General features: G+C 52.3%; 2 protein-coding genes across 3 annotated transcripts; both read right to left on the bottom strand.

Moving 5' to 3' along the window:
* Positions 1 to 37: 37 nt before the first annotated feature.
* IL27RA (interleukin 27 receptor subunit alpha) lies at positions 38 to 21,599 on the bottom strand. Of its 2 annotated transcripts, XM_074026128.1 has the most exons (15): positions 21,425 to 21,599; positions 20,912 to 21,029; positions 15,766 to 15,863; positions 12,186 to 12,343; positions 11,940 to 12,097; positions 8,811 to 8,970; positions 8,634 to 8,707; positions 7,227 to 7,410; positions 6,946 to 7,134; positions 4,109 to 4,210; positions 3,876 to 4,034; positions 2,321 to 2,446; positions 1,514 to 1,607; positions 1,241 to 1,334; positions 38 to 1,133 (listed from the first exon to the last, which is right to left on the bottom strand). In XM_074026128.1, the coding sequence occupies exons 4-15, from the start codon at positions 12,265 to 12,267 to the stop codon at positions 939 to 941; spliced, it is 1,617 nt and encodes a 538-aa protein (XP_073882229.1). In that variant the 5' UTR covers positions 12,268 to 12,343; positions 15,766 to 15,863; positions 20,912 to 21,029; positions 21,425 to 21,599; the 3' UTR covers positions 38 to 938. The 2 variants fall into 2 exon arrangements, with proteins under 2 accessions (XP_073882229.1, XP_005588282.3); XM_005588225.5 differs by lacking the exon at positions 15,766 to 15,863.
* Positions 21,600 to 21,872: 273 nt separating this feature from the next.
* Positions 21,873 to 25,656, bottom strand: RLN3 (relaxin 3). Its single transcript, XM_005588220.5, has 2 exons — positions 25,429 to 25,656; positions 21,873 to 22,698 (listed from the first exon to the last, which is right to left on the bottom strand). The coding sequence occupies exons 1-2, from the start codon at positions 25,616 to 25,618 to the stop codon at positions 22,460 to 22,462; spliced, it is 429 nt and encodes a 142-aa protein (XP_005588277.3). The 5' UTR covers positions 25,619 to 25,656; the 3' UTR covers positions 21,873 to 22,459.
* Positions 25,657 to 25,964: the final 308 nt, after the last annotated feature.

Raw genomic sequence — 25,964 nt, 5'->3', positions numbered from 1 at the left:
GATTGAGCTGCTGTAACAAAAAGACCTCAAAGCGACAGTAGCTATAAAAATATAAAAGTTTATTTTTCTCAGTGGTTCTGATCCATGCAGTCATTCAGGGATTCAGGTTCCTTTTCATTTCTTGCTCCACCTTCCCCTTGCGTATGGCCAAAGCTGGATCATAGGCATGTGTTATGTTCCAGCTCATAGGCAAGGAAAGTGTGTGGGGGAGCCCCCACCCAGACCCTGTGTTGCCACGTCACTTCTGACCACGTTCTGTTGCCAAGAACTCAGTCCATGCTGCACCTGGCTGCAAGGGAGCTGAGATGATGCCCAAATGCAGTACTTTTTTTCTTTTTGCTTTTTATTTATTTATTTTTAAGATAAGGTCTCATTCTGTCTCCCAGCCTGGAGTGCAGTGGTATAATCAGAGCTCCCTGCAGCTTCGAACTCCTGGGCTCAACCAATCCTCCTGCCTCAGCCTCCCAAGTAGCTGGGACTACAGATGTGTGCCATCATGCCCAGCTGATTGTTTTTGTTTTTGATGTTTCATTTTTGTAGTAAGGGGTCTTGCTCTGTTGCCCAGGCTGGTCTCAAACTCCCGGCCTTAAGTGATCCTTCCACCTTGGCCTGCCAAAGTGCTGGGATTATAGGTGTGAACCACTGTGCTGGGGTCCGAATGCAATTCTGTTATAGCGGAACAGATTTTGGCAGGCAGCCAATTTCATGTATTTTCCTTTGCTCCATCTTCCATCCATGCCTTCCCCATGGAGGCCAAGCCCTTCTCTATAGGGGTCCTTCAATCCCACCTTTGCCTGGCTGGGAGTCCTCAGGTAAGTGACTCAGACTCTCTGAGCCCTCAGTGTCTTCATCCATCAAGAGGGCTAATCCAGGACTGGAGTGCAACCTGCATGAGCATCCCTCTGGCCTGGCTGGCAGTCTCCAGCCAGAGGTGTGGTTCAGGCCAGAACCTGCGGCCTGAGGGTGCCCAGAAGGCCCAGCTCCTCAGGTGTGGGCAGGAAGTGCTTCTCATACCCAGAGTCAAGTGGGGCTGTGACCTGGGGGGGCTGGGAGGACTCCATAACCGGCAGGGGCTCCATCTCCTCCACTTCCAGGATGGGCAAGTCCGCAAGGGGCTGGGCCTCAGGCACTTGCTGGGAAGAGATGAGGAGCTTGTAATCCTGCCCCAGCCTCCCCCACCTACCCCTCACCCTCTCCCCACTGCCCCAGAGGGCTCCGACTGGCCGGCCCTTTGACTCACCTCCATGTGGGGCTGGCCTGAACTGCTGTTGGCAGGATCAGGAACCTTCTCCCAGACCCAGCGGGGCAGCACCTTGTGCCATAGGTGGTAGCACCTGGCAAGCCAGGAGGAGTCAGGGCAGCGGATCCAGATGGCCAGATGCCCCAGCCCAGGATGCAGGGTTCATGAATGTGACTGAGCCCCAAGGCCACCCTTCAAGCCCCCTGGAAGCTCAGCGAAATGCCCAGCCGCCTTCCCCACATGGGCAGAGATGCATGTATCTGACAGCCTCACCTTCCAGAGGTGGCCAGGCTCAGACCACACCCCATCAGGAACAAGCCCCACAAGAACAGGATGCCCGGCAGGACTTTCCACCTCAGGGTGTTATCTAGTAGGGTAGGGAAGAGATCATTCTTAATTTTTATTTTATTTTATTTTTTATTTTTATTTTTGAGACGGAGTCTTGCCCTGTCGCCCAGGCTGGAGTGCAGTGGTGCAATCTCAGCTCACTGCAACCTCTGCCTCCTGGGTTCAAGTAATTCTCCTATCTCAATCTCCCAAGTAGCTGGGATTACAGCCGCGCGCCACCACGCCCGGATAATTTTTGTATTTTTAGTAGAGACGGAGTTTCACCACATTGGTCAGGCTGGTCTCAAACTCCTGACCTCAACTGATCTACCCACCTTGGCCTCCCAAAAGTGCTGAGATTACAGGTGTGAGCCACTGCGCCTGGCAATTCTTAATTTTTTAAAGACAGGGTCTTGCTCTGTTGCCCAGGCTGGAGTGCAGTGGTGTAATCAGCGTACTGCAGCCTCCAACTCCTGGGCTCAAGCGATCCTCCAGCCTCAGCCTCTCCAGGAGCTGGGACCATAGGCGCATGCTACCACATCCAGCTAATTGTTTTATTTTTTGTAGAGATGGGGTCTCACTATGTTGCCCAGGCTGGTGTCGAACTCCTGGGCTCAAGTAATTCTCCTGCCTCAGCCTCCCAGAGTGTTAGGATTACAGGGGTGAGCCACTGCACCAGCTTCCAAGTAATGACTCCAGACGCTACCTAGAGCGCATCCCCTCCCTGTGGCAATCCCATCCCAATCCCCCTACCTGGTAGATGAAGCCGGAGGATGGGACCAGGAGGGCCCTGTCCAGCGATGGTAGATGCTGTCACCCACAGCTCACAGGGACCCCAAGGAAGGTCAGGCAGGGTGACACTCTGTGTGTTGCCACTCACTGGAGAACACAACCAAAGAAGTTGGGGAGGTGGTCAAGCCTACCACAGGGCCTTTGCATGTGCTCTTCCTGCTGTCTGCAACACTTTCTCCCAGATATCAGCATGGCTCCTTCCTCATCTCTTTTAGGTCTTTGCTCAAAGGTCACTTCTTCCATGGGACTTTCCTTGACCCCGCTCTATTTGAAATTGCACCCCCTTCACCACCCACCTTCCTTGATTCTTTTTTTTTTTGAGATGGAGTCTCGCTCTGTAACACTCTGTTGCCCAGGATAGACTGCAGTGGTGCGATCTCAGTTCACTGCAACCTCCGCCTCCTAGGTTCAAGCAATTCTGCTGTCTCAGCCTCCTGAGTAGCTGGGACTACAGGTGCCTGCCACCACATCTGGCTAATTTTCATATTTTTAGTAGAGACCGGGTTTCACCATATTGGTCAGGCTGGTCTCAAACTCCTGATCTCAGGTGATCTGCCTGCCTCGGCCTCCCAAAGTGCTGGGATTATAGGTGTGAGCCACCGTGCCCAGCCCCTGGCTTCATTCTCTACTCGGCAGTTATCACCATCTTATACACTGCTTAGATATTATTTAGTTTTTCTTTGCACAATCTCGGCTCACTGCAATCTCCACCCCCTGGGTTCAAGCAATTCTAGTGCCTCAGCCTCCTGAGTAGCTGGACTACAGGCTGCGCCACCAGGCCTGGCTAATTTTGTATTTTTAGTAGAGATGAGGTTTCACCATGTTGGCCAGGCTGGTCTCAAACTCCTGACCTCAAGTGATCTGCCTGCCTTTGCCTCCCAAAGTGTGGGGATTACAGGTGTGATCCACCATGCCAGACCTTCTATATATATATTTAAAATTACATATAGGCCAGGCACGGTGACTCAAGCCTATAGTCCCCGCACTTTGGGAGGCCGAGGCAGGTGGATCATGAGGTCAGGGGTTCAAGACCAGCCTGACCAACATGGCAAAACCCCGTCTCTACTAAAAACACAAAAATTAGCTGGGCATGGTGGTATGTGCCTGTAATTTCAGTAACTTAGGAGGCTGAGGCAGGAGAATCACTTGAATCTGGGAGGAGGAGGTTGCAGCGAGCCAAGATTGCACCATTGCACTCCAGCCTGGGTGACAAAGCAAGACTCCGTCTCAAAAAAAAAAAAAAAAAAAAGGAACCGTACCACAGAATTTTGACATCCTTTTATCTTTTTCACTAATAAAATATGATAGGCATCTTTCAATGTCGATAAATATAGATTGGCATCCTCATTTTTAATGGCTGAATGAAAGTTCATTACATTGATAGCCAAGAGGGAATTGAGGACACTATGTATGGTCCCTGGGCCAAAGAGGCCCACGTGGGGACAAGGGGTGGGGTTGACTGATGGGTGGGTCTTGTGGGGGCTGGGAGGATAGGTTGGCAGGCAGAGAAGCTCACCATTCATGCAGACGGAGGGGCTGGTTCCACCCTGGGCACACAAGGTGTAGTGGGTGAGGTGTCCTCGAAGCTGGTGCCTTGGGACCTCTCCCCACGCTATGGCGGGGGTCCCTGGAGGGGCATCTTGGAGTCGCCAAAGCGTTGGCCCCACTAGGGGTGCTGGGGAGGAAGGCAGTAGGTCAAGGTCGGCCTGGGTTACAGGAGCCCCCCCATCCTCCAGCCCCACCTCTTACCTAGTTCCTCTCTGAACCCCCAGATGGAGGGTGCAGGGGCCAAACCCGAAGCAGAAACTGCGGTCACAGTGATTCGATAGGGGACGCCGACTGTGAAATTCCCTGAGTGACAAAGGAACAAAGACCAGTTAGAATTGGCTCTCCTGGCCGGGCGCGGTGGCTCAAGCCTGTAATCCCAGCACTTTGGGAGGCCGAGACGGGCAGATCACGAGGTCAGGAGATCGAGACCATCCTGGCTAACACGGTGAAACCCCGTCTCTACTAAAAAATACAAAACACTAGCTGGGCGAGGTGGCGGGCGCCTGTAGTCCCAGCTACTCGGGAGGCTGAGGCAGGAGAATGGCGTGAACCCAGGAGGCGGAGCTTGCAGTGAGCTGAGATCCGGCCACTGCACTCCAGCCTGGGCAAGAGAGCCAGACTCTGCCTCAAAAAAAAAAAAAAAAAAAAGAATTGGCTCTCCTTCCCATGCCCATTTCCTACTTGCTAGGTGTCTTCATTGGGTTCCCCAGAAGGACACCCTGAGATAAGGATCTGAGTGTAAGTCATTTATCTAGGAGGTAATCCCAGAAAACCCCAATAGGGCAGCAGGGGAGTGAAATGGGGAAGGAACAAGTTCTCACTGTGGACAACTGAGACGCAGTCCCATGGGGGACCTCTTGGGGGCAGCAGAGAGCAGACATCACAGAGTCAGCCCAGCTCAGGAGGGAGCTGGGGTATTAATCCACCAAGCCTCATTAGTCATGGCTGAGGGCTGCTCCTGAGGGCTCTTAACTCCTCAATATTTCCATCTTGCTTCAGGCAAAATGCCTCAGTGACCAGAAAAAGCCCTCAGGCCAGGAAACTTAAGTGTGGGCAGCTGGGAGAGAGGCCTAAGGGCTCTGACGTGGTCAAACAGATATGAGCAGGCAACTGACAGCACCTACCGTGGTAACTGAGGCTGCTGCAGTCCCTCCTCTAAACCCTATCACATCCACATAGCCTTCCTCAACTGGGAATTTTCCATAATTGTGCCTTTGCTTCTTTGGTTCATATATCCTTGTGGGTCTTGGGACTGTGTCCTAAATTTCTCACCCAACATCTTTGCAGTTCTTCCAAGTCCTTTAATTAAGTAACTAATTAATAAAGATTTCTTGCCAGGTATGGTGGCTCATGCCTGTCACCCCAGCACTTTGGGAGGCCAAGACAGGGGGATTGCCTGAGCTCAGGAGTTCAAGAACAGCCTGGGCAACATGGAGAAACCCCACCTCTACAAAAAATACAAAAACTATCTGGGCTTGGTGGCGTGTGCCTGTAATCCCAGCTCCTCAGGACGCTGAGGTGGGAGGAATGCTTGAGCCATGGAGGTTGACGCTGCAGTGAGCTGAGATCACGCCACTGCAGTCCAGCCTGGCTGACAGAGTGAGACTCATCTCTTAAAAAAAAAAAAAAGAGATGCCAGGTGTGGTGGCTCACGCCTGAAATCCCAGCACTCTGGGAGGCTAAGGAGGGCAGATCACGAGGTCAAGAGATCAAGACCATCTTGGCTAACACAGTGAAACTCCATTTCTACTAAAAATACAAAAATACAAAAAAAAAAAATTAGCCAGGTGTAGTAGCAGGCACCTGTAGTCCCAGCTACTGGGGAGGCTGAGGCAGGAGAATGGCATGAACTCGGGAGGCAGAGCTTGCAGTGAGCCAAGATCACGCCACTGCACTCCAGCCTGGGCGACAGAGCGAGACTCCGTCTCAACAACAACAACAAAAAGGCCAGGTGTGGTGGCTCACCCCTGTCATCCCATCATTTTGGGAGGCTGAGGTGGGTGGATCTCTTGAGGTCAGGAGTTTGATACCATCTTGGCCAACCATGGTGAAACCCCGTCTCTACTAAAAATAAAAAAAATTAGCTGGGCATGTCGGTAGGCGCCTGTGATCCCGGTTACTCCCTGGAGGCTGAGGCACGAGAATCGCTTGAACCCAGGAGGTGAAGGCTGCAGTGAGCTGAGATCGTGCCACTGCACTCCAGCCTGGGTGACAGAGCCAGCCTCCATCTCAAAAAAAGAAAAAAAAAAAAAAAGAAAAAAAGAAAAGTTAGGCTGGGCACAGTGGCTCACGCCTGTAATCCGAGCACTTTGGGAGGCAAAGGCAGGCAGATCACTTGAGGTCAGGAGTTGGAGACCAGCCACACCAACATGGTGAAACCCCGTCTCTACTAAAAAAAAAAAAAAAAAATTAACCGGGTGTGGTGGCACACTCCTGTAGTCCCAGCTACTCAGGAAGCTGAGTCACGACAACCGCTTGAACCCAGAAGATGGAGGTTGCAGTGAGCTGAGATGGCGCCATTGCACTCTAGCCTGGGCCACAGAGTGGGATCTTGCCTCCAAAAATAAAAAAAAAAAAAAAAAAAAAAAAAAAAAAAAAAAAAAAGTCTTGCGTGAATTCACGCTACTTTGTTGTTTATTTATTTATTTATTTTTTTGAGACTGAGTCTCACTCTGTCACCCAGGCTAGAGTGCAATGGCGCAATCTTGGCTCACTGCAACTCCACCTCCCAGGTTCAAGCGATTCTCCTGCCTCAGCCTCCCGAGTAGCTGGAACTACAGGTGTGAGCCGCCACGCCCCACTAATTTTTGTATTTTTAGTAGAGACAGGGTTTCACTACGTTGGCCAGGCTGGTCTCGAACTCCTGACCTCAGGTGATCCGCCCCTTTCAGCCTCCCAAAGTGCTGGGATTACAGGCGTGAGCCACCAAGCCCGGCCATCATGCTGCTTTAATCATAGCACTCCCTCTTACAAGTCCACCCATCTGTCTGCTCTGTTTTAACAGCTGGGATGGAAACCCAGGTGTCCCAGGGCCTCACCTGGTAACAGAGCACTGAAGTTCCCAGGGGGAAGCCGGACCCAGTTGAGTTTCTCCAGGGGGTCCCCATCTCGAGTCCAGTCCACTACATGCTCCCGTGGCTCCCTAGGCCCCGGTCGCCAGGTCACCAGTAGCTCCGTGCTCCCAGCGATGCTGCTGACCGCCACGCTATGGGGGGCAGAGGCTGAATCTGGAGGGTGGAGAGAAGTCTCAGCTGGCCACTCAGGAAGCCACCTCCCACCCCTCCAGGGCGCCGAGCTGAGGAAGGTCACAGTCTCTCACCCAAGCAGACCAAAGAGAGGTTGGTGAGAGGCTCCCAGCTTGTGGCGTTGATAGCGGACACTCTGGCCCACTCTGCCCCGCTGGGAATAAGGGAGCCGCAGCAGGTAACTCCTTCCGGACTCAGCTCACGACCTCCAACCCAGAACCAGACTTTGTAGCTCACCTGCACACAGGGCCCTGGGGCCTGAGGGATGAAGGGAAAAAAAGGGTTAATATCTCCCATTAATTAGGCACATGTATGTGTCTCCCTGAGGTCACCTGATAAACCACTGGTCAGTGAAGCTTTTTCTTGTTTTGTTTTGTTTTTTGAGACTGAGTCTCGTTCTGTTACCCAGACTAGAGTGAAGTGGCGCGATCTCAGCTCACTGCAACCTCCACCTCCCGGGTTCAAGTGATGTCCCTGCCTCAGCCTCCTGAGTAGCTGGGATTACAGGCACCTGCCATCACACCCAGCTAATTTTTGTATTTTTAGTAGAGATGGGGTTTCACCATGTTGGCACTTTGGGAGGCCCAGGAAGGTGGATCACGAGGTCAGGAGTTCAAGACGATCCTGGCCAAGATGGTGAAACCCCCAACTCTAGTGAAAATACAAAAATTAGCCGGGCGTGGTGGCAGGTGCCTGTAATCCCAGCTACTCTGGAGGCTGAGGCAGAGAATGGCCTGAACCTGGGAGGCGGAGGTTGCAGTGAGCTGAGATGAGATCACACCGCTGCACTCCAGCCTGGGCGACAGAGCGAGACTTCATCTCAAAATAAGTAAATGAATAAATAAACTCTTAGCACACTGTGTTATATTTTCTGGGGCTGAGCTCCAGTCTCGCTGTCAGGTTTTTGCATCTGCTGCCTCCGCCCGGAATATCTGCACCCATCCTCATGGCTCAGACCTCTCTGAAGCAGCTGACATTGGTGGAGACTTGCTCCATGCCCCACCCTATACTGACCATTCTAGCAACGCATCCTTGAATCTTCGAAGCAACCTCAAGGGGGCAGTATGGGAAACTCTGTCTTGTTTATGTCATTGGTGTTTTGTTGTTGTTGTTGTTTTGTTTTTTGTTTTGGAGACGGAGTTTCACTCTTGTTGCCCAGGCTGGAGTGCAGTGGCGTGATCTCGGCTCACTGCAACCTCCACCTCCTGGGTTCAAGCGATTCTCCCGTCTCAGCCTCCTAAGTAGCTGGGATTACAGGTGCCTGCCACCGCTCCCAGCTAATTTTTGTATTTTTAGTAGAGATGGGGTTTCACCATGTTGGCCAGGCTGGTCTCCAACTCCTGACCTCAAGTGATCCACCCTCCTCGGCCTCCCACAGTGCTGGGATTACAAGCGTGAGCCACTGCATCCGGTCTTATGTCATTGTTATTTAGGGGATTCCTGACACATGCAGAGAAATGTAACTGGTCCCTGAAGCTCACCTTCCACAGAAGCAAGGGTTCCTCTCCTCTAGGTGTCCCACAGAGGTTCCCTGATACCCACATATCTTTTGGAGCTGGCAAGGATGAGGAAACGGGGGAATAAATGAGTGGGACATGATTTGACAGACTCCGTGGGTGGGAAGGGCGTAGATTGAGGGCAAGCCCAGATATCCTCACCAGCAGGCGGTGTCTGGAAGGACAAAATGGGGCTCCACTCGCCCCACAAATCCTCTTCCTTCTCCATTCGGCAGCGGCCATACACTTGGTAGCCAGTGGCTAGCTCCAAATCTTGGATCTCAACAGGGGCCAGGGGTATGGTCTTCAGCTCCAGTTCCAGCTGGGGAAGAGACAGGTGAGCGTGATGGGCCCAGGGCCTGAGTCAAGGGTATTTGAACTTATCGGGTTTTTTTTGTTTTTTTTTTTTGGACTTTGTTTTTCATTTTGAGACAGTCTCATTCTGTGGCCCAGGCTAGAGTGCAGTGGTGCGATCTTGGCTCACTGCAACCTCTCCCTCCTGGGTTCAAGTGATTCTCCTGCCTCAGCCTCCTGAGTACCTGGGATTACAGGCACCTGTCACCACACCTGGCTTTTTTATGTTTGTTGAGACGGAGTCTTTTTTTTTTTTTTTTGAGACAGAGTCTCGCTCTGTTGCCCAGGCTAGAGTGCAGTGGCGCAGTCTCAGCTCATTGCAAGCTCCACCTCCCGGGTTCACGCCATTCTCCTGCCTCAGCCTCCCGAGTAGCTGGGACTATAGGCACCCGCCACCACACCCCACTAATTTTTTGTATTTTTAGTAGAGACGGGGTTTCACCGTGTTAGCCAGGATGGTCTCGATCTCCTGACCTCATGATCCGCCCGCCTCGGCCTCCCAAAGTGCTGGGATGACAGGTGTGAGCCACCGTGCCCAGCCAACTTTTGTATTTTTAGTAGAGACAGGGTTTCACCATCTTGGCCAGGCTGGTCTTGAATTCCTGATCTCAGGTGATCTGCCCACCTCGGCCTCCCAAAGTGCTGGGATTAGAGCCACTGCGCCTAGCTGGTACTTGAACTTATCTATCAGCACAGCGAGCAACTGTTTGTATTTGCCCAGGACCAAGGGGGTTTCCAGAACATGGGCCTGTCAGAAAAATTGGCACAGTCCTGAGCAGACAGAGAAAAGGTGGTCACTCTGTGTGTTAGGTATAGCAGGAAGTGGTAACTTCTATTATTATCTCATTTTATAGGTGAGGGAACTGAGGCCCAGAGAGGGAAAGTGACTAGCCCAAGGTCACAGAGCTGGTGTGCTGGAGCTGAGCACTGAGGTAGTCAGATTCCAAAGTCTGCCTCTCAGCCGGGTGAGGTGGCTCATGCCTGTAATCCCAACACTTTGGGAGGTGGAGGCAGGTGGCTCACCTGAGGTCAGGAGTTTGAGACCAGCCTGGCCAACACAGCAAAACCCCCTCTCTACCAAAAAAAAACTTAACTGGGCATAGTGGCACATGCCTGTAATCCCACCTACTTGGGGGGCTGAGGTGGGAGAATCGCTTGAACCTGGGAGGTGGAGGTTGCAGTGAGTTGAAATGGTGCCACTGCACTCCAGTCTGGGCAACAGAGCGAGACTCCGTCTCAAAAAAAAAAAAAAAGGGACTGGGTACGGTTGCTCACGCCTGTAATCCCAGGACTTTGGGAGGCCCAGGCAGGCTGATCACTTGAGGTCAGGAGTTCAAGACCAGCCTGACCAACATGGAGAAACCCCGTCTCTACTAAAAACACAAAATTAGCCAGGCATGATGGCGCATGCTTGTAATCCCAGCTACTCGGGAGGCTGAGGCAGGAGAATCGCTTGAACCCAGATGGCAGAGGTTACAGTGAGCCAAGATCCTGCCATTGCACTCCAGCCCGGGCAATAAGAGCAAAACTCCGTCTCAAAAAAAAAAAAAAAATTCTGGCCGGGCGCGGTGGCTCAAGCCTGTAATCCCAGCACTTTGGGAGGCCGAGACAGGCGGATCACGAGGTCAGGAGATCGAGACCATCCTGGCTAACCCGCTGAAACCCCGTCTCTACTAAAAAAAAATACAAAACACTAGCCGGGCGAGGTGGCGGGCACCTGTAGTCCCAGCTACCCGGGAGGCGGAGTTTGCAGTGAGCTGAGATCTGGCCACTGCACTCCAGCCTGGGCAACACAGCAAGACTCTGTCTCAAAACAAAAAAAAAAATTCTGCATCTCATGTTGCTCTGAATTGCATGAATAATCACAACTCTCAACTCTTTTTTTTTCTTTTTTTGAGACAGAGTCTTGCTCTGTTGCCCAGACTGGAGTGCAGTGGCACGATCTCAGCTCACTGTATCCTCCACCTCCCAGGTTCAAGCGATTCTCCTGCCTTAGCCTCTCAAGTAGCTGGGACTACAGGTACCCATCACCACGCCCAGCTACTTTTTTGTACTTTTAGTAGAGATGGGGTTTCACCATGTTGGCCAGGCTGGTCCCGAACTCCTGACCTCAGGTGATCCACACTCCTTGGCCTCCCACAGTGCTGGGATTACAGGTGTGAGCCACCGCACCTAGCCGGATTATTTTTTAACTTCTTAGAGACAAATCTTGCTATCCTGCCCAGGCTGTTCTCAAACTCTTGAGTAGTTTGAGACTCCTGCCTCAGCCTCCTGAGTAGCTGAGACTCCAGGCATGAGCCACCATGCCCTCATAATTGTTTCACCTTTTTCGTAGAGATGAGGTCTCCCTAAGTTGCCCAGGCTGGTCTTGAACTCTTGGCCTCAAGTGATCCTCCTGCCTCAGCCTCCCAAGGTGCTGGGATTTTAGGAATTAGCCACCATGACGGGGTGATAGATTATTTTGGCAGGAGAAAAAAAAATTTTTTTTGAGACTGAGTCTTGCTCTGTCGCTCAGGCTGGAGTGCAGTGGCCCAGTCTCGGCTCACTACAACTTCCGCCTCTCAGGTTCCAGTGAATCCTGCTTCAGCCTTCAGTACCTGGGATTACAGGCACCTACCACCATGCCTGGCTAATTTTTGTATTTTTAGTGGAGATGGGATTTCGCCATGTTGGCCAGGCTGGTCTCGAACTCTTGACCTCAAGTGATCTGTCCCCTTTGGCCTCCCAGAGTGCTGGGATTATAGGCGTGAACCGCCACGCCCGGCCATGGGAGGAGAATTTGTAACTGAACAAGAGGCACGTGCAGGCATTTTGTGTGGGATGCAGACAGGCTCAGGGACAGGCACAGAATGAGTCCTTGGCTGGGTTTCAGATTAGGGGATGTTGCCTCAGTCCCTGCCCAGGATAGCGTGGGGAGAAAAGGACCCCAGCACTCACCAGGGTCCAGGCCGCCTCCTGACATCTTCGGTAGTGGAACTGGCAGATCAGAACTTTATGAGACGGCCACGTAGGTGGGGCCCAATGGACAATGGCCTCCAGGGGCTCATCCTCGGAAACGTCCACGTCAGGGCCCAGCTGGGGGGCATTTGGCTTCACTGGGGAAGAGAAAACCAGGGTGTAGCGAGCCATGCCCTCCAAGAGCACCCACCCCGCATAGAGCGCCCCACCCTCCCGCCACATTACTTTGGGTTTCCAGGTTCACGAAGATGGGGGTCCAGAGAGGCTGGCCTGCCTTAGTGCCCCAGACAAGGAGCTTGTCAGACATGGTGAGCTGTTCCCGAGGAATGGCCACCCAGCTCTGCCCGGCTGCCACTGCCACAGTCTGGGTTTTGTTGGAACGGCTGTGAGGAGAGAGGCGGGAGTGAGATGTACACTCGGCTACAGCCAGGGCCACTAATAACCACCCTTGTGCCAACAGAGTGGCTGCAGCCTGCTCCGTTTGGGTTCAAATCCCACCTCTGCTGCTTCAGAGCTGTGTGACCTTGAGTAAGTAACTTAACGTCTCTGTGCGCTAGTTTCCTCATCTACAAAATGAGGGTAATAAATGTAACTGCTCTTTTTTTTTTTTTTTTTTTTGACACAGTCACCTAAGTTGGACTGTAATGTGATCTTGGCTTACTGCAACCTCTTCCTCCTGGGTTCAAGTGATCCTGCCACCTCATCCTCCCAAGTAGCTAGAATTACAGGCGTGTGCCACCACACCTGGCTAATTTTCTTGTATTTTTAGTAGAGATGTGGTTTCACATATTGGCTAGGCTGGTCTCGAACTCCTGACCTCAAGTGATACACACACCTCGGCCTCCCAAAGTGCTAAGATTACAGGCATGAGCCACCATGCCCAGTTGTAACTGCTCTTTTCTCTCTCTGTTTTTCTTTCTTTCCTTCCCTTTCCCTCCCTCCCTCCCTCCCTCCTCTCTCTCTCTCTCTCTCTCTTTCTTTCTTTCTTTTTTTATTTTTTGAGACGGAGTTTTGCTCTTGTTGCCCAGGCTGGAGTGCAATGGTGCGATCTTGGCTCACTGCAACCTCTGCCTCCCAGGTTCAAGCGATTCTCCTGCCTCAGCCTCCCTAGTGGCTGGAATTACAGGCATGTGCCACCACACCCGGATAATTTTGTACTTTTAGTAGAGACAGGGTTTCTCCATGTTGGTCAGGCTGGTCTCGAACTCCAACCTCAGGTGATCCGCCTGTCTCGGCCTCCCAAAGTGCTGGGATTACAGGCATGAGTCACCACGCCCAGTCCTGTCCTCTCTTTTTTTTTTTAGAGACACGATCTCACTCTGTCACTGGAGTGGTGGGATCATAGATCACTGCAACCTTGAACTCCTAGGCTCAAGTAATCCTCCTGACTCAGCCTCCAGAGTAGCTGGGATAACAGGTGTGCATCACAGTGCCCAGCTAATTTTTAAATTTTTTGTAGAAATGGGGTCTTGCTATGTTGCCCAGGCTAGTCTCCTCTAACTCTCGGCCTCAAGCAATCACATACTGAGACCCCGCATCTTTACAAAAAATGTTTTAAAAATTAGCCAGGGGTGGTGGCGCATACCTGTGGTTCCAGCTACTTGAGAGGCTGGGGTGGGAGGATTGATTGAGCCCAGTAGGTTGAGTTGGAATCATGCCACTGCACTCCAGCCTGGGTGACAGGGTAAGACCCTGTCTCAAAAACAGCAACAAAAACACCATATATATAGAAAGAGAGAGAGAGGCCAGGTGCGGTGGCTCACACCTGTGATCCCAGCACTTTGGGAGGCCAAGGCAGGTGTATCACGAGGTCAAGAGATCGAGACCATCCTGGCCAAAACGGTGAAACCCCCTCTACTAAAAATACAAAAATTAGCTGGGCGTGGTGCCGCATGCCTGTAATCCCAGCTACTTGGGAGGCTGAGGCAGGAGAATCGCTTGAACCAGGGAGTCGGAGGTTGCAGTGAGCCAAGATCGCACCACTGTACTCCAGCCTGGCAACAGAGTGAGACTCTGTCTCAAAAAAAAAAAAAAAAAAGGGAGAGAGAGAGGTCTCGGTCTGTTGGCCAGACTGGTCTGGAACTCCTGGCCTCAAGCAATCCCCACCACCACCCCCCTTGGCCTCCCAGTGTTGGGATTACAGGTACGGGGAGGGCGGTGAGGTGGGGGGAGAGGGGTGGGGCAGGGGCAGGTCATCACACCCAGCCTGAGGAGACATTTGAATAAAGGCCTGAAGGAGATGAGGACAGAACCATACAGTAGCTAGAAGAACAGCATTCCAGGAAGAGGAGACACAGGGTGCAAAGGCCTGGAGGCCAAACTGTGCCTGGTGTGTTTGACAAATAGTAAGAGGGGCCAGGTGTGGTGGCTCACGCCGGTAATCCCAGCACTTCAGGAGGCCGAGGCAGGCGGATCACGTGAAGCCAGGAGTTGGAGACCAGCCTGGACAACATCGTGAAACCCCATCTCTACTAAAAATACAAACATTAGCCATGTGTGGTGGCCGACGCCTGTAGTCCCAGCTACTTGGGAGGCAGGAGAATCGCTTGAACCCGTGAAATGGAGGTTGCAGTGAGCCGAGATTGAGCCACTGCACTCCAGCCTGGGCAACAGAGCCAGACTCTGTCTCAAAAAAATAAATAAATAAAAATAATAAGGAAATGAAATAAGTTTGTCCAACGGACATCTGTCTTCCCAATGCAGCACTACTCACAATAGCCAATATATGGAATGTGTCCATCACCAGATGTATGGATCAAGAATATGTGGGGCTGGGCGCGGTGGTTCACGCCTGTAATCCCAGCATTTTGGGAGGCTGAGGTGGGCAGAGTTCGGGTCAGGAGTTTGAGACCAGCCTGACCAACATGGTGAAACCCCATCTCTACTAAAAATACAAAAATTAGCCAGGCCTGATGGTGCACGCCTGTAATCCCAGTTACTCAGGAGGCTAAAGCTGGAGAATCACTTGAACCCAGGAGGCGGAGGTTGCAGTGAGCTGAGATTGGCCATTGCACTCCAGCCTGAGCGACAGAGCGAGACTTTGTCTCAAAAGAAAAAAAAAGCCGGGCTTGGTGGCTCAAGCCTGTAATCCCAGCACTTTGGGAGGCCAAGATGGGCGGATCACGAGGTCAGGAGATCGAGACCATCCTGGCTAACACGGTGAAACCCCGTCTCTACTAAGAAATACAAAAAAACTAGCCGGGTGAGGTGGCGGGCGCCTGTAGTCCCAGCTACTCGGGAGGCTGAGGCCGGAGAATGGCGTGAACCCGGGAGGCGGAGCCTGCAGTGAGCTGAGATCCGGCCACTGCACTCCAGCCTGGGCTACAGAGCGAGACTCCGTCTCAAAAAAAAAAAAAAAAAAAAAAAAAAAAGGCCGGGTGCGGTGGCTCAAGCCTGTAATCCCAGCACTTTGGGAGGCCGAGACGGGCGGATCACAAGGTCAGGAGATCAAGACCATCCTGGCTAACATGGTGAAACCCCGTCTCTACTAAAAAATACAAAAAAAAAAAAAAACTAGCCCGGCGAGGTGGTGGGCGCCTGTAGTCCCAGCTACTCGGGAGGCTGAGGCAGGAGAATGGCGTGAACCGGGGAGGCAGAGCTTGCAGTGAGCTGAGATCCGGCCACTGCACTCCAGCCTGGGCGACAGAGAGAGACTCTGTCTCAAAAAAAAAAAAAAAAAAAAAAAGAAGAAAATACACTGCGCGGGTGGATCACTTGAGATGAAGAGTTTGAGATCAGCCTGGCCAACATGGTGAAACTCAGCTCTATAAAAATACAAAAATTAGCCAGATGTGGAGATGCGCACCTGTAATCTCAGCTACTTGGGAGGCTGAGGCAAGAGAATCGGTTGGACCGTGGAGGCGGAGGTTGCAGTGAGCTGAGATCGCGCCACTGTACTCCAGCCTGGGCGACAGAGCGAGTAGATGGAAATGGAGAACAATATGTTACGTGAAATAAGACACGGAAAGACAAACACCACATGTTTTCACTGATACATGGAATCTAAAACATTTGAACTCCTCCTAGAGGCAGAGTAAACTGGTGACTACAGAGGCTGGGAGAGAAAATCATGGTCAAAGAATACAAAATTACAGGCTGGGCATAATGGCACCTGTAATTCCAGCATTTTGGGAGGGCAAGGTGGGAGGATCGCTTGAGCCCAAGAGTTCAAGACTAGCTTACGCAACAGAGCAAGACTCTGTCTCTACCAAATAAATTATTTATTTATTTACTTTTAAAATTATTCTTACTTTTTTCCCTTCTCTTCCTCTTCTTCTTCTTCTTATTCTTTGTTTCTTTCTTTCTTTCTTTCTTTTTTTTTTTTTTTTTTTTTTTGAGACGGAGTCTCGCTCTGTCGCCCAGGCTGGAGTGCAGTGGCGCGATCTCGGCTCACTGCAAGCTCCGCCTCCTGGGTTTATGCCATTCTCTTGCCTCAGCCTCCTGAGTAGCTGGGACTACAGGCGCCCGCCACCGCGCCCGGCTAATTTTTTGTATTTTTAGTAGAGACGGGGTTTCACCGTGGTCTCGATCTCCTGACCTTGTGATCCGCCCGCCTCGGCCTCCCAAAGTGCTGGGATTACAGGCGTGAGCCACCGCGCCCGGCCTCTTTCTTTTTTTTTAATAGAGATGGTCTCACTATGTTGCTCAGGCTGGTCTCCAACTCCTGGGCTCAAACCATCCTCCCGCCTCAGCCTCCCAAAGTGCTGGGATTACAGACGTGAGCTACCACTACAAAAAAATTTTTAAAATGAATGGCACATTCCTGTGTTCCAATTACTGGGGAGGCCGAGGAGGGAAAATGGCTCGAGCTAGGAGTTTGAGGTTGCAATGAGCTATGATCGCACCACTGCCCTCTATCCTGGGTGACAGAGCAAGACCTCTTCCCAAAATAAATAAAATCAATACATAAATCAAAAAAACTAAAATAAAAATAGAAAAGAAGGAACTTATCTGACTCCCCAATCCCTGCACCAATTAAAACTAGGCCCCCCGCCGGGCTCAGTGGCTCATGCCTGTAATCCCAGCACTTTGGGAGGCCCAGGTGGGTGGATCATCTGAAGTGGGGAGTTCAACACCAGCCTTATCAACATGGAGAAACCCCGTCTCTACTAAAAATACAAAATTAGCCGTGCGTGGTGGCACATGTTTGTAATCCCAGCTACTCGGGAGGCTGAGGCAGGAGAATTGCTGGAACCCGGGAGGCGGAGGTTGCAGTAAGCAGAGATCAAGCCATTGCACTCCAGCCTGGGCAACAAGAGCGAAACTCCATCTCAAAAAAAAAAAACTAGGCCCCCTTCTGGAGGTGAATGGTAACCAGGAAAGCACCATGGGAATGTACTTAATGCCACTGAACTGGACACTTAAAGATGGTTAGGATCGTAGATTTTGGCCAGGCACAGGGACTCACGCCTGTAATCCCAGCACTTTGGGAGGATGAGGGAGGTGGATCTCTTGAGCTCAGGAGTTCAAGACCAGCCTGGGCAACATGGTAAAACTCTGTGTCTACTAAAAAATATATTTAAAAAATTAGCTGGGCATGGTGGTGTATGCCTGTAGTCCCAGCTACTTAGGAGGCTGAGGTGGGAGGATCACCTGAGCCTGGGAAGTTGCTGCAGTGAGCTGACTGCCCCAGCCTGGGTGACAGGAGTAAGACACTGTTCCCAAAATAAATTTTAAAAATATCGTAAGTTTTATGTTGTGTGATTTTTTTTTTTTTTTTTTTAGACAGAGTCTCGCTCTGTCACCCAGGCTGGAGTACAGTGGTGCGATCTCAGCTCACTCCAACCTCTGCCTCCCGAGTTCCAGCGATTCTCCTGCCTCAGACTCCCAAATAGCTGGGAGTACAGGCATGTGCCACCAAGTCCGGCTGATTTTTGTATTTTTAGTAGAGACGGGGTTTCACCATGTTGGCCAGTCTGGTCTCCAGCTCCTGACCTCAGGTGATCCACCTGTCTCGGCCTCCCAAAGTGCTGGGATTACAGGCGTGAGCCACCGTGCAGGGCCTGTTGTGTGTATTTTAATCATTATTATTAAAAAGAAAAAAAAAATCCAGGACCTCTGTCTCCCATTCTTATCTTTCACTGGCCCTTTTCCTCTTCCCTCACTTAGCCCAATTTGAAATTATGAGTTTCCAGGTACGATTCATCATGAAGAAACACAGGTCTCTTCCTTGGACTGTGGGCAGGGCTTTCTGTCTACCTCTTTCACTGCAGCATCCCCAGCACCACACTGAATAATCTTTTAACATGCTCAGAGAGGTTAAGCGACTTGCCTGATGTCACACAGCAATAAAGAACAGCTTCACATTATGAAGCAACTTTCTCCTTGCCAAGCACCTAACTCTTTGAACACTCAGACTCAACCTTCAGAGGCAGATTCCATTATTATTTCCGTTTTTATTTTTTATTTTTATTTTTATGTTTTTGAGACGGAGTCTCACTCTGTTGCCAGGCTGGAGTGCAGTGGTGCGATCTTGGCTCACTGCAACCTCTGCTTCCTGGGCTCAAGCAATTCTGCTGCCTCAGCCTCCTGAGTGACTGGGAGTACAGGCATGCACCACTAGACCTGGCTAATTTTGTATTTTTAGTAGAGATGGGGTTTCACCATGTTGGTCAGGCTGGTCTCGAACTCCTGACCTCGTGATCTGCCTGCCGCGGCCTCCCAAAGTGCTGGGATTACAGGCGTGAGCTACGGCGCCAGCCATTTTTTTTTTTTCCAAGACGGAGTCTCCCTCTCTCGCCCAGGCTGGAGTGGAGTGGCGTGATCTTGGCTCACTGCAAGCTCTACCTCCCGGGTTCACACCATTCTCCTGCCTCGGCCTCCCTAGTAGCTGGGACTACAGGCGATCGCCACCACAACCGGCTGATTTTTTTTTTTTTTTTTTTTTTGTATTTTTTAGTAGAGACGGGGTTTCACCGTGTTAGCCAGGATGGTCTCGATCTCCTGACCTCGGGATCCACCCGCCTCAGCCTCCCAAAGTGCCGGGATTACAGGCGTGAGCCACCGCACCCGGCCTGGCCATTTTTTATTTAAAAAAATTTTTTTGAGACAGAGTCTCATTCTGTCACCCAGGCTGGAGTGCAGTGGCACAATCTTAGCTCACTGCAACCTCTGCCTCTTGGGTTCAAGTGATCCTCCCACCTCAGCCTCCCGAGTAGCTGGGATTACTATAGCTGGTCTTGAACTCCTAACCTCAAGTAATCTGCCCACCTCAGCCTCCCAAAGTGCTGGGATTATAGGCGTGAGCCACAGCGCCTGGCCTATTTCTCTTTATTTATATTATAGTTTATGTTTTTTAACAGAGGGGCTCTCGGCCAGGCGCGGTGGCTCACACCTGTAATCCCAGAAGTTTGGGAGGCCGAGGCAGGTGGATCACCTGAGGTCAGGAGTTCAAGATCAGCCTGGTCAACATGGTGAAACTCCCCCCACCCCTACTAAAAATACAAAAATGAGCCAGGCATGGTGGCACATGCCTGTAATCCCAGCTATTTGGGAGGCTGAGGTAGGAGAATCGCTTGAACCCAGGAGGTGAAGGTTGCAGTGAGCCAAGATCGCACCATTGCACTCCAGCCTGGGCAACAAGAGTGAAACTCCATCTCAAAAAAAAAAAAAAAAAAAAGGCCGGGCGCGTGGCTCAAGCCTGTAGTCCCAGCACTTTGGGAGGCCAAGACGGGCGGATCACGAGGTCAGGAGATCGAGACTATCCTGGCTAACACGGTGAAACCCCGTCTCTACTAAAAAAAAATATAGGCCGGGCGCGGTGGCTCAAGCCTGTAATCCCAGCACTTTGGGAGGCCGAGACGGGTGGATCACGAGGTCAGGAGATCGAGACTATCCTGGCTAACACGGTGAAACCCCATCTCTACTAAAAAATACAAAAAACTAGCCGGGCGAGGTGGCGGGCGCCTGTAGTCCCAGCTACTCGGGAGGCTGAGGCAGGAGAATGGCGTAAACCCGGGAGGCGGAGCTTGCAGTGAGCTGAGATTCGGCCACCGCACTCCAGCCTGGGCGACAGAGCGAGACTCCATCTCAAAAAAAAAAAAAAAAAAGGCCGGGCGCGGTGGCTCACGCCTGTAATCCCAGCACTTTGGGAGGCCGAGACGGGCGGATCACAAGGTCAGGAGATCGAGACCACGGTGAAACCCCGTCTCTACTAAAAATACAAAAAATTAGCCGGGCGCGGTGGCGGGCGCCTGTAGTCCCAGCTACTCAGGAGGCTGAGGCAGGAGAATGGCGTAAACCCAGGAGGCGGAGCTTGCAGTGAGCCGAGATCGCGCCACTGCACTCCAGCCTGGGCGACAGAGTGAGACTCCGTCTCAAAAAAAAAAAAAAAAAAAAAAGAAAAAAGAAAAAGAAAAGAAAAGAAAAAGAGACGGGCTCTCTAAAACTCTGAACTCTTGAACTCCTGGGCTCAAGCGATCCTCCCGCCTCAGCTTCCCAAAATGCTGGGATAACAGGTGCAAGCCACCTCTCCTGGTCCTATGATTGCTATTTAACAGAGAAATGTAAAGGAGCCTCAAAGAGGGAAAGTGATTTGCTCAGGGTGACACAGCAGAGAAACGAGGGAAGCTAGAATTGAAGGGCTTCGGAGTGGAGGAGTATTGGGGGAGGGGGGCAGACTCCTGAGACTTTTCTTTTTTCTTTTTTTTCTTTTTTTTTTTTTAATTGAGACAGTCTCACTCTGTGCCCCAGGCTGGAGTGCAGTGGTGAGATCTGAGATCACTGCAACCTCCGCCTCCCGGTTCAAGCGACTCTCATGCCTCAGCCTCCTGAGTATCGGGGACTACAGGCGGGCGCCACCGCCCCCGGGTAACTTTTTTTGTATTTTTAGTATAGACAGGGTTTCACCATGTTGGCCAGGCTTGACTCCTAGAACCTTTCAACCATGGCAGTCTGGGACCTGAGCGGCCACCTCCAAAGCTTGTTTCCCCACGTCACCTCCCTGTACTCACTACTTTTGGCTCTGAAAGTGTAACTCGGAGGGGGCTCCCAGGTCCCCAAGAGGCTCCCACGAGCAGTTCAAGTCGCCCAAGGGTCCAACTCCGTAGCACTGCAGTGGCCCGGCGCTGCCTGGAGAGGGAGTCAGAGGGTCTCAGGAAAGGGGGTCGAATCCCCCACTTCCGCCTGCGCACCCCAGAACTTGGACTTCTGACAATTGCAAGGTGGGGGGCTTAGGGAAATGAGCAGCAGGAAGCCTCCCCAGGTTCCGTGCAACCCCCCCCTTTCCCTGTGCTCGCCACATCCTGTTAACCACCCGGAGAGCTCCCCCACCCCGCCCCGGGGCTCCGGTTCGACCTTGCTGCCGCCCATTCCCCAGTGTCGCCGGGTCCCTGCCCCGGGGGAGCCGAGTGGCGCCTGCACCTCTGCCTTTCGCTCCGCAAACGCGTGGCTTATCCTAGAGCATTGGCGCCTTCGCGGGGAGAGCAGCGTTAGCACCCGGGACACGAGCTCCCTCCAGCACTCACCCTGGGGACGCGTCCGCTGGAAAAGCAGCCACAGCAGAGGCAGCAGCGCCAGCTTGGGCAGCGGCCACGGCCAGAAAGGGGCGCCCCTGCCTCCCCGCATGGCGCCCCCCGCGCGTCCCGAGTCCGGCCCAGCCCTGCCGGGCCCGCGCGGCTGCGCTGCTCGGCTCCCAGCTCTGGGTACAGCGCCCGAGGCGGCAACGGGAAGCCGAGCCACCCCTGCAGCCGCCTCCGCACCTTTCGCTCCGGGTCCCCGCCCCTTCCCCGCGACGGAAAGTCCCCGCTGGGGCTGCTGAGGGGGAGTGGGGAGGCGGCCTAGGGCGTCTGGGGGTGGGGGCCTCCGAGGGAGGGTACCGCGTACCGCGCATCCCTGAAACCTGTCCTACGCCCAACAACCGCGCGCGCGCGCGCACACACACACACACACACACACACACACACACACACTGTCTGCCAGTCTTGGAATTTTTATTATTGGAGTTTGGGAAGATTCTAATGTGCCCAGAGCTCTCCTACGGGGGCCACCTGCCACCTTCTCTGGGGTCCACAGCCTTGGAACTTTGTCAGGGGAGTTGGAGGAGAGGGGATGGAAAGCAGGGAAAAGGAAGCTTGCGTGCAAAGGCTGGACTAAGACAGAGGCTTAATTTGAGCTGGCCACAGTTTGGACTGGGCAGGGGGCAGGGGTCACTGTGTGGCCTGTCTGGGTAGAATAGGGACCCAGTTGTGGCAGTGCAGTCACAGGCAAACGCATAGTTAGGGTTGGGGAGAGGTAAGAGGTCAGGATCAGGGGTCCCCACTTGTCCAGGCAGGGGCACAGCTTGCTCAGGGGACAGGGTCATGATAGGCTGGTCAAAAGGCAGGGTTGGTTAGGTGGTGTCGGGGGACTGTGCCTGAGCCCACAGTGCCTGGACTCTGTGACTTGCAGACGAATGAATGAATATGTGAGGCTCGAAAGACAGGTGCCCAGCCAGACACTGGTTAAGTGGATGGCAGGACTGGGGCATTGGTACTGGTGCCCACAGCTGCCTAGCCCTCGAACTAGCAAAGGCTACTGATTTCACTTTTGCTACACCCCCATTTGCAGCAGCTGCTGGAAAGGCCAGCCAGGACATCTCGGCTGCCCCGAAGAGTCTGGGGGGTTCCTTGCCAGCTGGGTCGCCCCCCATAAAAGGCCTGGGGTGACTTGGTCAGGGCCAGCCACTTGCTGGACCCCATGGCCTCATCCAGCTGGCCTGCCAGACTGTCTCCATCAGCATCTGCCTCCGGGAAGGTATCTCCTGCAAAAGATGAACAGAGTTAGTGCTCAGGGCTCAGCTGCCGCTGCACCCACAGTCCTGGCTCCTGGACGGTCTAGCTCTGATCTTGTGACAACAGTTATAGACATAGTTCACAGACATAGTTCAGAGTTTTGATTCCACCCGGTCCTGGGTTCAAATTCTGGCTCTGCCAGAGTAGGTGGGAGAGTAGCTGGGATTACAGGGGTCTGCCACCAGGCCTGGCTGATTTTTGTATTTTTAGTAGAGACGGGGTTCACCATATTGGCCAGGCTGGTCTCAAACTCCTGGCCTCAAGTGATCTGCCCACCTCAGCCACCCAAAGTGCTGGGATTACGGGAGTGAGCCACTGCACCCAGCCCTGTCATTTATTTTCCCTTACTCTTTATTATTAATTGAGGACCTGGTACATTTGGGAGCTGGGCTGACTGAGCATGAATCCAGCCCCTCCAAGCTGTAATCGTGAGCAAGTAAATTTACTTATTGGAGCCTCAATGTTCTTTTCTGCAAAGTGGAAAAAAATAATTATTCCAACCTTCTCAAGTTTTATAAGGAGTAGAGGAGTTAATATCCATTAAAAAAAAAAAAAACTTAGAACAATGTCTGGGACATGATGAGCACTCAAAAATGATTATTTAGTTCAGGCATGGTGGCTCATACCTGTAATCCCAGAACTTCCAGGAGCCCATGCAGGAGGATCACTAGAACCAGGAGTTCAAGAACAGCCTGGGCAACACAGCACTACCCTGTTTCTACAAATAATAATAAGTTAGACATGGTGGCATAAGTTAGAGATGGTGGCACAAGCCTGTAGTCCCAGCTACTCAGGAGGCTGAGGCAGGAGAATTGCTTGAGCCCAAGAGGTTGAGGCTGCAGTGAGCTGTGATCATACCACTGCACTCTAGCCTGGGCAACAGGGCAAGACCCTGTCTCTAAAATAATAATAATAATTTATTGATCACTTACTGTGTGTCAAACAACGTTTAAGTGCTTTAGCAGGTTAACTTCTTTATTCTTCTGAGTGACAACCAGTTGAGGTGGGTGCAGTTAGCACCCCTATTTTCCAGAGGAGACCACCGAGGCAGGACTCAGTAAAGAATTTGCATGGCCAGGCGCAGTGGCTCATGTCTGTAATCCCAGCACTTTGGGAGGCTGAGGAGGGTGAATCACCTGAGGTCAGGAGTTTGAGACCAGCCTGGCCAACATGGTGAAACCCTGTCTCTACTAAAAATAAAAAGATTAGCGGGGTATGGTGGCACACACCTGTAATCCCAGCTACTTGGGAGGCTGAGGCACAAGAATCACTTGAACCCAGGAGATGGAGGTTACGGTAAGCCGAGATTGCACCACTGCACTCCAGCCTGGGCAACAGAATGAGACTCTGTCTCAAAAAAAAAAAAAAAAAAAAAGCCGGGCACAGTGGCTCACGCCTGTAATCCCAGCATTTTGGGAGGCCAAGGCGGGTGGATCATGAGGTCAGGAAATCGAGACCCTCCTGGCTAACATGGTGAAACCCCATCTCTACTAAAAAAAAAAATAAAAAAAATTAGCCGGGCGTGGTTGCAGGTGCCTGCAGTCCCAGCTACTCGGGAGGCTGAGGCAGGAGAATGGCCTGAACCCAGGAGGCGGAGTTTGCAGTGAGCGGAGATCATGCCGCTGCACTCCAGCCTGGGCGACAGAGCGAGACTCTGTCTCAAAAACAAACAAACAAACAAAAAGATTAGCATACGAACACACAACTATTACGTTGTAGAGTTACTATCTGAATCCAAGTGGTGTGTCTTCTAGGTCCACGCTCATACCTATCCTCCTTCTCACCAACATGAATATCTATTTCCCAGGCCCCTGCCCCTCATGAAGCTAGGTCTTCTGTTCCCTCCGACTCTCCTGATAGATCCCAGACTGTGCCGCTGCCCTGCTTAGACTCTGCCCTAATCTCTTTTGACTTAATCACACCACTTAATCCTGCAAGGTTCAGGAACTGTGTCTCCCATTTGAAGATAAAGCCACTCAGAGACTCCAATCTCAGGAGGATCACTTGAGCCCAGGAGTTCGAGACCAGCCTAGGCAACATAGTGAGACCCTGTTTCTACAAAAAAAAAAAAAAAAAAAATTAAAACTAGCCAGGCGTGGTGTCAGTTGCCTGTGGTCTCAACTACTCTGGAGGCTGAGGCAGGAGGATCGCTTGAGCCTGGGAGGTCAAGGCTGCAGTGAGCAGTGATTGGGCCACTGCCTTCAAGCCTGGGCAATGGAGTGAGACCACATCTCAAAAAAAAAGACAGAGACGGGAGGAGAAACCAGCTTGCTGGAGAGAGGTCACGCATTAGGTGACAAAATCTGGCTATGTGTATATCACACCCTTCACATTTATCTCCTGGAAAGGGTTGGAAACCACTTTGGTGTTGTCTTTGCCAATGGCGCTCTCCCAGCCCCCACCTCCGGAGCATACAAGCAGCAGCTTTGCTTTGCACAGGACACATAGCAGCTGCTCAGAAAAGAGTAACCTGTGCTCGGACTTCCAGCCACCAGGGATGGCTTGCAACCCCCCATCCCAGCTCTGCAGCTCTGCTAACTCCTGAGCCCTTGTGTCAAGGCTGGGCAGGTGTCCCTGGCTGAATGTGGCAGGGCAAGGACCCTCCTCCTCCAGCAACCTCCTCTCATCTCTGTCCTTAGCTCCTGGGACCCATCCAGCCACCCGTTCCCCTCCTACATCCACTCTCTCCCCAGCCTCACCCATAGTCTCGTGGGCCAGGATGTCCGATCGTCTCCACCGGGATCCCCCGCAGGTGAAGATGACTGCTCGGATGAATTCTCGCCCGCAAAGCTTCACTCCGTAAGGCGCTGCCCGGGCTTCAGTCCCCGGCCACAGCTCCCCCGTCAGCACCCACGCCGCCAGGAGCAGCAGCAGCGTGTACCTGGCCATGCTGGACAGAGATGCCTTGGACGTGCGAGTGGGCCAGTGTCTCCGCTGCCTCTTGGCCCCCCATTTATACATCGTGGCTCCCCCACACTCTGCCTGAAGAAAGCTGAGTGCCTCCCTTATCTTCTCCGGCAGAGGGGAGACAGGCACGGCCTCAGCAACCCGACCTTTCTCATGTCCCCAGTGAAGTGATAACCTTTCGCCAGGGACAGGGTGACGTGGCCCAGCTCATTGTCATCATCGACAGAAAGGCGAGAAGGTCTCCATCCTGCAGAGACCAGAAATGAATAATCCCAACAGGCAGGGCAAGAGGATGCAACCAGACCCCCACAACATTAGGGTCCTGGAC

The sequence above is a fragment of the Macaca fascicularis genome, chromosome 19 (assembly GCF_037993035.2).
Source record: "Macaca fascicularis isolate 582-1 chromosome 19, T2T-MFA8v1.1".
NCBI classification, from domain to species: Eukaryota; Metazoa; Chordata; class Mammalia; order Primates; family Cercopithecidae; genus Macaca; species Macaca fascicularis.
This window is presented reverse-complemented; position numbering and strand designations above follow the sequence as displayed.

Coding starts and splice junctions, on each gene's coding strand:
- IL27RA (XM_005588225.5), bottom strand. CDS start 21,524: ATGCGGGGAGGCAGGGGCGCCCCTTTCTGGCCGTGGCCGCTGCCCAAG. Junction 4,211..6,945: donor CTTCAGTGCTCTGTTACCAG/GTGAGGCCCTGG, acceptor TTTGTCACTCAG/GGAATTTCACAGTCGGCGTC. Junction 4,035..4,108: donor GGGGTTCAGAGAGGAACTAG/GTAAGAGGTGGG, acceptor CTTCCTCCCCAG/CACCCCTAGTGGGGCCAACG.
- RLN3 (XM_005588220.5), bottom strand. CDS start 25,618: ATGGCCAGGTACACGCTGCTGCTGCTCCTGGCGGCGTGGGTGCTGACG. Junction 22,699..25,428: donor CCTGGCCCACGAGACTATGG/GTGAGGCTGGGG, acceptor CATCTTTTGCAG/GAGATACCTTCCCGGAGGCA.